This window comes from Colobus angolensis, unplaced genomic scaffold, assembly GCF_000951035.1.
Source record: "Colobus angolensis palliatus isolate OR3802 unplaced genomic scaffold, Cang.pa_1.0 Scaffold121, whole genome shotgun sequence".
Lineage (NCBI taxonomy): Eukaryota > Metazoa > Chordata > Mammalia > Primates > Cercopithecidae > Colobus > Colobus angolensis.
This window is the reverse complement of record NW_012113253.1, coordinates 3404238-3414613: the sequence shown is the minus strand read 5'-3', so window position 1 is coordinate 3414613 and position 10376 is coordinate 3404238. Positions and strand designations below refer to the sequence as shown.

Here is a 10376-nt window from a genome sequence, read left to right as displayed (position 1 = left end):
ACAAAGTAATTAAGTGAAATACTATTAGAAACAACAAAATATCAGAATCAGCTAGCCGGGCAGAAAATTAACATAAATAATTAGCCTTCATATGTACTAAAGTTAGACAAAATTATTAATAGGATTTCATTAATAAAGGCAATGAAATGTAAAAAATTTAAAAAATAAACTCTTAAAAATGTATGAGATCTCTGTAAAGTGTAAAATTCATTTGAAGGAAACAACAAAAAAAGACGAATGGGCATGATTTTTAGATAGTGCACCATGGTTTAGATAAAAAGCTTTAACATGATAATGATGTCAAATTCCCCTAATCTATAAAATTAAAACTGTCTTAAAAAAAAAAGGATCCATGGATGTTCTGTGGAACTCAACAAATTGATTCTGTCATTCAAATGGAAATATAAATAAGAATATTTGAAACATTTAAAAATCAGTTATTAAAACAATAAAGGATTAGTATAAAAAGAGAAAAGCAGATCAACAGAAGAAAATAGAGTCTAGAAACATACCCAAATAATACGGAAATGTACTATATAAGTTCCATTTCAAATTAGTAAGGAAAGGATCTATTATTTAATACATAGTTTTGTGAAAACTAGGTAGTCATCTGGGGGAAAAAAAAAGTGAAGCCCTAAATTCAGAAGAGATCAATGATTTAAATGTAAAAACACAAGTAACAGCAATACTTGATTTTACTTTTAATATTCAAACTCTAATGATGTATTTCTTCCCTTTGAGAAAAAGTACAGAAAATGTATGCATAGTATATTACAATTTGCAATACTATAATATGGCATTGATATGCCTATGTACATATATGGTTATTTCTAGAGAGATATACAAGGATCTGGTATTGGTAAGTGTCTCTTTCAAGGGAACTGAGAGATGGATGTTGGGATAGAAGAGGAATTTACATTTTACTATTTGAACCAGGAAGATGTATTAGTTAATTAAAATAACAAAGTAAAACATATGCTAGAAAACAAAACCAAAACCCCTATACTTGATGGTATATTAGTACTAGGGTGTAAAAGATTATTTGGTAACCCGAATTCTGCCAGTAGAATATACTAGAGGGGTCTAAAATGTATGTGAAAACAATTTAAAAAGAGAACTGATTGTGTTACTGCATCTTGTGAGATACGTCAACTAAAACGCAGTTAATCCATTAAACTCTTTCATCTTGTGAGATACATCAATTGAAGGGCAGTCTCAAGCAAAGTAATATTCAAGTCCTTAGAAAATTTTACCCTCGAGTACTGGTAAAAGTTGCTACTTTACTATAAAGCAGTTAAGGAATGATCTCCTTCTAATCATTTTTATTCTAGATATATTGCATATTTTATGGCCTGAATTTGTATATGCACCAAAATTCAACAAATAAAGAACAACTTTGATTTAAAAAGTACCTCAAGGCAATAAAAAAAATCATTTTAATTTTTGATACATATTAAAACATCTTAGTCAGTTCCTCCTGACAGCATAACACAGACAAATACACAAGACTTCAAACATGCTTTAAAATGACATTCAGCAAAGTACTTAAAATTTAATAAATAGCAATAATCACACACAAATACATTTTTCATACTCAATCATTAAACTACTAAAACAGACAGCTAAAGAATAAATAAACAGCAACTGACAATAAAAAAAATGTCGGGTTTTACAATTCACACTACTTAAAAAGGGGGGATGATCTGAATGATTTCTCAATTTTCTTTTCTTTGAGAGTGTAGCATGATCCCCCCCAGGAATAAAATATATTGAAAAAAAATCACTCTTACAACAATGTATTTCTTAAATACAACAAATAAATATGAAACCAGCAAAGCAATTTCAAGTTGTAATAAAAATGCCCCCCACCCCCAGCCAAAAGCTATGGAAATATATAGTCGCTGTGGTAGCAAATAATAGTATTTAAAGTGATAGTGCTTGTGCACTAAGCTCATCTGAGACCTTGATATAATTTTAGTGCAAATCCCTAGGGTCCAATACAAGCGCAACCCTGTACCAGGGAAAGACATTACCAGTTGGAACTTATCTTGTACAATTTTTGTACATGTTTTATAAAGTTCAAGATTTAATGCATAGTAGAATATCTTCATCCACTTAATTCTGTTGCTAAATACAGATGAAAAAAGAAATGACTTGGGATTTTACCATTTGGTTTGTACCATGTTAGAGTATTAAAGTCGACATTAGAAAATCTTTATAAAAGAGTTTTGTTTTTGCCAGTAATTTATCTAACTCTGCCTAAATTTCACATCGTTGTATGTTAAACATAAGAGAAAAATTTTTAGACAAAGTTTGCTTCCCTTTGACAAGTTCATATGATAATGAAATCCGATAATGGACAAATGTTAAACAAACGAAAACGCAGGTGAGTATAAGGGTGTTTTTTTGTACATTAACAACCTTAACATCTAGTATATTAAGTTACAAGATGTGTTGACAAAAGCATAAACGTTTCAATTAAAATAAGGTATTATTTTGTACAAACAAACCATTTAACATAGGATAGATAAAAATGACAATCAAATGAGTTTCAGCAGTCACATTTCTACAGTGAACTACAGTATCAGGATGAAAACAATCAGAAACAAACGAAAGGACATTATTGAACAATATGAATATGTAATGCATTTTTAGCTGCTAAAATAGTAAACTCTAAGTTCATAGAGTTACAAGTTGTTGAATTTAACCATGCAGGCTAACATATAATAATAAGAAATCACCCTGCATTTTTTCTTTTTAAACTAAAACTAGTTTAACTGTAAAGTTACAAAATAATAAATGGATATTGCTCCAACTTGTATACAATCTCCCTTATGTGATTCGTACCTAACAAAGTAACAAAGCCTCATCATCACTCGTTTCGTTTTTCAGTGTTACTTCCAAGCAAGTGTCTGGTATCTGGGCAGTGTGGACAATACCACAGCGCTCACAGGGGCCATCTCGATTACTTGGCCTTACTCCAGGGTTTGTTGCACTATATGGTTGTCTAAGCCCTTGCCCTTGATCTGAGGCAAGATCAAGAAGAGGTCTGGAGCAGTCATTCACATCAAAGTCTGAAGATCCATCAGAAACTGGAATTAGCATTTCAACATCATCATCATCTTCTCTTCCACTTACCCCATTATCAAGTTGTCTCAAAGGACTCTGGTTCTGACTTACGGAACTTGATCGTCCTAATGTAAAACGTACCCAACGTAGTCCCTGAGTCATACGACTGAGTGCACTTGTAAGCTGGTGACGTGCTGGACTCACACTTGGGGGTTCCACACTTGTCACATCCCTTCCATTATCTGCATGACCACCTCGGGTACTCTGAGTTGAGGAACTTGCACACGCTCCTACTGTCGCTTCTACTGCCGTTGTGGGAGGGACTTTTTGAGGCAAAGGAGCTGCAACCCCACCAGATGCTCCTGCCGTATCTCTTCTCTCATTTTCTGTGTCTGTATCATCAGACTCCACGGAAAACAAACTTCTGTGAGTATGATTTCTCTCAGGTTCTCTACTGGTACTCTGACTAGAGACAACCTCATCTCCATCTGCTGAGACCAAAGGCAATGACCCAGAATGACGTGATCTTGCAAAATTAAAAATACGGTTCCAAATGTTGCTTGATCTGCCTGCCATAGGAAGCCTGACTGAAGTAAATCCAAGCTGAGATCGTACTGCTAGCCTCAGATTTTCCAAAACAGAAGCCTACAAGAATAAGAAAAGGTCTTAAGATAGTTAACAACAAGGTCCTAAGATAAAAAATACCCTTCTCTTAAGAATGTGTTGTGGTTAAAAATTCTGTTACTCATTGTTGCTTGGGTCTAAGGAGGAAAAATTAAATTCTCTTACCTATGTGGGTTCATCCTACTACAGAATCTAATCTACTAATATAACTTGAATCATTGCTGTGCTTAAAATTTTCTTGCTATTCCATTTTATATATGCAACTTAAAAATGATATTTAGTGCCAACTGTTACAGTTGTTTCAAAATCTCACATCACAATCCAATGTGAAAAGTGTACCAAAGCTAGAAAATAAAATTGATACTTCTGTAACTAGGGACATAGGAGAATCTCCACCATAATTGACGAAGTGACCAAAATGAGTTTGTGAAAACCAGGCCTTTTATCTTTTTTTTTTTTTAAAAAAAGAACACATTAGATTTAATTTACAAGGCTGAACTTTTCCAAAACATGTGAAAATTGCATTTCACAGAGTTGCTTCTCAAGGATTTGGTAAATGGATACTGAGGATTTAATTATATTGTCACAAATAAAGGAATTATATTTGTAATACAGCATAGAAGACAACAAGAAACAAAAGAAGTTAACTTGTTTATATCACTACTCAGTGGTATCTAGACATTTAGATTCCTTCTCAATCTTTAAAGTGTTATTTTCTATAGTTTAGTATTAAGCATAAATTATCATATCATTATTCTCTGAAAGCTAGTTAGCTGTAATTAGTGTATATGAAAGGTTGCCCAACTGAATAAAAAATCTATTCTTTTTTCTAGATGAACGAGTTTAGAGTTTATTTTTAAAAGCATATAGCATTATATAAGATAGACTTTAAGCTCCATCTAGTGGTTATAAAAAGAAGTATTCAAATTTGAAATAGCTTTCACCAACCTGGCATTTAGTATTTAAACATTTTATTTCCAGAAAACAATCTCAAGTTGATACACTCTCTTTAAATTTTATTTCCAGGGAACAATCTCAAGTTGATACACTCTCCTTCAGATGATGATACTATCTCCTGCCAAAACTCACACCTCTTCCCTTTCCCCTCACATAAGAAAGAAGGTAGAAAATAAGGAAGATGTCCTCTTATGTTCTGTATCTCTTTGTGGCTGGTATTGCATTTATTTATGCTTTCCATATAGGCCTTTCCATAGTGCCATGAACATAATTTATGATAAGTTAAGAAGCTACTATCATAGGAACATTTCATAGTCTAACTTTAGTAAGGCACAGACTGTCAGTAAGAAATTTGGATATCGGCACACATGGATTTGCTATACAGATGAGTAAGATTTTTCACCAATTAACAAGTACCTAACTACAAATTAAAAAAAAAAAAAGAAAGAAAAAGTGGTTCACATTTCTAATGAACTTCTCCACAGATCTGCTCCTCAACAGTGAGCATGCAAGTTTTAAGGCTTCATATTGCGCACTATGCTATTATATCCAGCAATGAACAAAAGGCTCTTCTGTTATCCTTCTCTGTTGTGCTGCTATTAGTCAGTTTAATTAGGATTGGCAATCTAACATTTTATGAGGGGATCTCATGAATGTTCTAAGAATAATTTCATATACTTCTTCAGTTTATGAAGGAGAAAGCATTCCTCAAAAAGCATTTCTACTTTGAGTGAGATGGTGAATTACATCATTACTTATTTTTTCCAAAAACTGCTATAAAAATTTGATAATTTGTTACCAAAAGCTTCAAACTTGAGAGTTTAATTTCATTAAATGAATAAAATCTAACTTACCACCCAAAAACATACTTTATTTCAAAATGTTGAAGTAGAGTTCTCCCACAAGGGTAATATAACCTGACAAACTGGGGTAGTGTGAGGTAATAAAGAATTTAACCTCACCCAAAACCTCTGTCCTTGGCTTCTGGGTCTCCAAGCCCTTCTACTGTCTTGTCTGAAAGCAGTGTCTTTGCCTGGGGACCTTGGACCAGCCAGATAGTAAAACTGATTTAGAGTGGAAGCTCTGAACCACACCAACAGTGTGATGCAGGGTGAGGGCTTTGGGTCAATCAATCTCTGGATAAGGCTAGAAACTGGGATTGGCTCCATGTGCAATTAATCCTGCCTATGTGCTAGTGCACTAGTACAAACTCCAGACACTGAGGACTGGGTGAGCTTTCCAGGTTGGTAACACTCCATGCATACTGTCACATATCTGTGTTGACAGAGTAATGCCCTCCTGTCTCTATGGGGAAAGGACAACTGGAAGGTCCATGTTTGGTACCCTTCTGAACTTTGTCCTGTGCATCTTTTCCCTTGGTTAATCTGTATGTTTGTATCCTCTCCCTGTAATAAACTGTAACCGCAAGTAAGTTGCTTTCAGTGAGTTTTCTGAGTCTTCCTAGTAAATCACCAAACCTGAAGGGGATTTGGGGAACTCCTTGAATTTGCAATTGGTGTCAGGAGGGAGGACAATATTGTGTGAACTGTGTTCCCTCTAACTTTATGGGGTTTAGGGGTGGTGGGTGGTAGAGAATGAAGTAGGTGTGTAAAATTAACCATGATCTGATTCTTACCTTAAAAAAAAAAAACTTTCCCCATAGCAGGGCTGATAGAAAGAAGCCACAACTTAGGTTTTTCCTACTTTGCACACAAAATTCCAACCAGTGGAACTTCTGAGTGATTTACTTAGGCAGTTACTTATGGAGAAATGTCTTGAAACTACAAATTCTCACCAAAGATTTCCTAAAAGACTCCAATAAGGTGATAGACTGTAATGAGAAATCCCATTTACCAAAAAGGAAATGGTATTCTATTTTGAAAATAATTATATTACTAGGTAAACAACACCAGTTTTAATTCTAATACTGGAAACAACAATTTTTATAAATGTTTCTGAATGAATTTGCAATTTAAGTGTATAAATCCTTATGCCTAAAATGAACGCTGGCACATTTTTAAGCACGACAAGAAAATTTTTTTAATTGCTGAGAAATTTAAAGAATTCAGAAACATATAATGAATTACTATATAAACAAAATGCTATAAATTGTTAAATACTGTAAAATCAGGCTTGAAGATGTTTTTCCTCAGGTAGAAATGTTAACTTCCTTTCAATTACTTTTACTTATAACTGGTTAATCTAGCATGTTATATTACTAGCATGTTAATTTTAGTGTTTATTCTTAAATCCTGTAGATGTTCAGGTCAGGTAAAAAATAATTTGCCAAGCTCAATACTTTTGAATTATAATGCACTAAATTATCCTAAACAGTAAAATGCTTCAGACTCGCAAAACCACATCAGTGGAATGAAAAATAAACTTTTGTAGTTTGTAGTGTTAAAATGTAATGAAAACTATGACTTCAAATCTTCCATACATTTAAATCCTTGATTGCAAAAATTATGACAGTCAAGGGTCTTTGCTTTATCATATATACAGGCACAGATTTCATTTTAAGAGGAAATGTAATAGAAACTACACATTACAATATACCTGATTAGGTGAACAAACAGGAAAATCTTCAACTGGTGGAATTAAACCCTGAGCAATCAATTGTCCATAAGAGGGCGGAGCTTCTCTTCTTAACAATTCTGCTTCCACTCTTGACAACTGTGTTTCAAATGATCTTTGAGAGTAGATGGAAAGAAAAAAGATTAAAAGGGGGAGCTAAGAAAAAGAACAAATTTCCATTATCAGTAATTAAAACAATCTGAATCTTGGCATATTCGATCATTTTAAAGCTTAGTCATTTGACAAACATTTACTGAATATATGTATTATCCCTACACTAGGAATACAAAGTTGAAGCAAGCAGTCTTCAATGGGGCTTTAAGCTAGAAAAAGCCTGGATCACCGAGTTTTAATGAACGAAAATCCCTGTAAAAGGTAAAGGGAGAAATAATACAAGATTTTACAACTCCTAAGAACACTGTATTTACTGAATATATGTTGAAGCCACCGCGCCTAGCTGGGATCTCTGACTCTTCATTGTGCTCTTTTGTTGCAATGTGGTAAAAAGTTTTCTTGCCATTTACACTTGCCCAAAGAAAAGATGCAGAGGCCAGGTGCGTGGCTCATGCCTGTAATCCCAGTACTTTGGGAGGCCAAGGCGGGCGGATCACGAAGTCAGGAGTTTGGGACCAGCCTGGTCAACAGAGTGAAACTCCGTCTCTACTAAAAATACAAAAGATTAGGCAGGCATGGTGGCAGGCACTTGTAATCCCAACTACTTGGGAGGCTGAGGCAGGAGAATCGCTTGAACCTGGGAGACGGAGTGCAGTCAGCTGAGATCGCACCACTGCACTCCAGCCTGGGTGACAGAGCAAGACTCTGTCTCAAAACAAACAAACAAACAAAAAAAGGAAAAAAAAGAAAAGATGCAGTAATGGTTATTACAATACTGTGCATCTATGTGCCATCTATTAGCCATCTGTTATGTAAAAAGCTCTTTGTTAAATCTATTATTTGTAATTCTCCTGGGACTGAAGGTCATTGTCTCCACAGGGACATCTCTGCCATTAACTTCTCTCAGGTCCCATTTACCCTGGATCATACTGAAAACTACTCACTCTGAAGGTCACCCTTTAACAGTTAATCATTTCTTACTAAACTGAGAACTCTGAAGTGCTGTTGTCACTTAACTCTACAACAGGACAATAGTCTTGTGTTCCAATCGTACCTCCTATTAGCCCTTCATACGCATCCTGGGCTCCAGATAAACTGAACCATGTGCTTACTTTTTGAGCAATGCTGGACATTCCTACTTCTATATATTTTCCCAGGTTATTGCTTTAACAACACCTTTTCCCCTATCTATATTCTACTTATACATTTCAAGTGGTACCTCTCCAATTAAAGCCTTTCTACCTCTCTTCCTCATTAGATTAGCTATTTTTCACTTTATACCGTTTTACAGCTCTTTACAGCATTACACTTTTGTCATCTTACTCCATGCCCCAATTCCTTCCTCCTAACTGTAAACTGCTTGTGATATTATGCCTTATTCATTTTTCTATTTACCTGTATGCTTTGAACATAGTAGGCTATCACATATCTGGAATTTTTGAATTAATATTTAGAAAAATACAGGTCAAAACACTAAAACTGAGAGCTGCAGCTTACAATATTCCTATAAAACGGATTAATCTGAAAACAGGAGCTGGTAAATAGACTGCTTTTTCTAATAACTCTAAATATTTAGTTTGTAATGTGTTTGGCTTTTTGAGTCTTGGGCTTTTCACACTAATTTTATACATCATCAACAATCTTTATCCATTTCTAAACTAATATAAAACAAAAATACATTGCTAATGCTCAAAGTACTCATTTCAAATATTTGGGCCTGCTTTTATTGTGGAGAGCATAACCTTATAGTTCTGTCTTGATACTGACCTTCTTTCAAACATTCTCAGAGAATAAAGCTTACAAGTACATCCCAATGCAATGACGAGTAACAGGCCACAGATGAGGCTCCCTATGACGGCAGCAGTGATGACTCTTGTAGGCACGATTACTGGGCAATTCTCTTCATCGCTGCCATCACCACAGTCATCTTGAGAATCACATACCCAACTTTCAAACACGCAACGATTGTTTTTACAATGGAAATTTCCTGGTTGGCAAAAAAAGCAGTTTTTTTCATCTGAGCCATTTGGGCAATGATTCTGGTAGTTGCAGCGATCAGAACGAGGATAACAGACACCGTTTCGGGAACATGGAAATTCTTCCTTCTGGCACATGGTACAATTGATTTCATCCCTTCCATTTGGGCAATGCCAATACCCATCACAACGCTGCTGCTCAGTATAACACCCCCAGTTACCTCCACAGGGTATTTCCCATGGCAAACAGAACCCATCTACTTGGTAAGTAGCATTAAATCCCCTCGCAGCATTCACTTTATCAGCACAAAAATGTACCCTTATCTGTCCAGAAGAAGAAACAACTGTAAGAGGTGCATGAGAATCAAAAGCTGTCAACACACGCAAAAGCTTGTGTGGATTCTCCTCTAATCCATCATATATTTTGACATAATCACCATAACCAGTACCATCAAGTTTAAAGTCAGTAAAGCGTAAAATGACTTTACGGTGATCACCAGTGTCGATTAACCAGGTGCAGTTGCTTCCAGGAGGATAAAAGTCTGGGTAATTGGGAGAATTAAAAGTACCATAAAAATATTTTAGCCACTGCCCACACGTTGGCACATCACAGTCTATCTCATCTCCTAGGTCAAGGCAGTCAATGTTCCCATCACATTTTAAAGATTCAGGGAGGCAAGTGTAAACTTTGGTAAAACGGGATAAACACTGGAACTGGTTGTAAGCACAGGGCTGAAAAGCAGCGGCAGTTGGAGGATTAGCTTCTTTGGCACAGATCTCTTCATCGGAGCTATCTCCACATTCATCCATGTTATTACACTTCCAGGCTTCTGGTATACACTTCCCATTACCACAACGAAACTGATCACAAGCACAGTTTGGTTCCTCAGATTTCCCTGTGAAGATGTGAGTAGAAAGGAGATGGAAAGAGAAGGAGAAAAATTATAATCTTTAAAAGACATAAAACAGCAAGAGCAGTATTTTTATAATAAATGTTCATAAAGCCCAAGTGCTACGAGTTTTAAAAAACAGGTTGGGTGTGTATATATATATATATATATA

At 35.2% G+C, this 10376-nt stretch overlaps 1 protein-coding gene across 2 annotated transcripts in view; it reads right to left on the bottom strand.

Annotated features, from left to right (window-relative positions):
• Positions 1-1400: 1400 nt before the first annotated feature.
• The window catches only part of LRP12 (low density lipoprotein receptor-related protein 12), a 96239-nt gene continuing 87263 nt past the window's right edge, over positions 1401-10376 (bottom strand). For both annotated transcript variants that reach the window (XM_011931056.1, XM_011931064.1), the window contains 3 exons: positions 9106-10210; positions 7207-7339; positions 1401-3714 (listed from right to left, as the gene is read on the bottom strand). In XM_011931056.1, coding sequence (XP_011786446.1) covers positions 2848-3714; positions 7207-7339; positions 9106-10210 — 2105 coding nt within the window. In that variant the 3' untranslated portion in view covers positions 1401-2847. The remainder of the gene's footprint in view (positions 3715-7206; positions 7340-9105; positions 10211-10376) is intronic.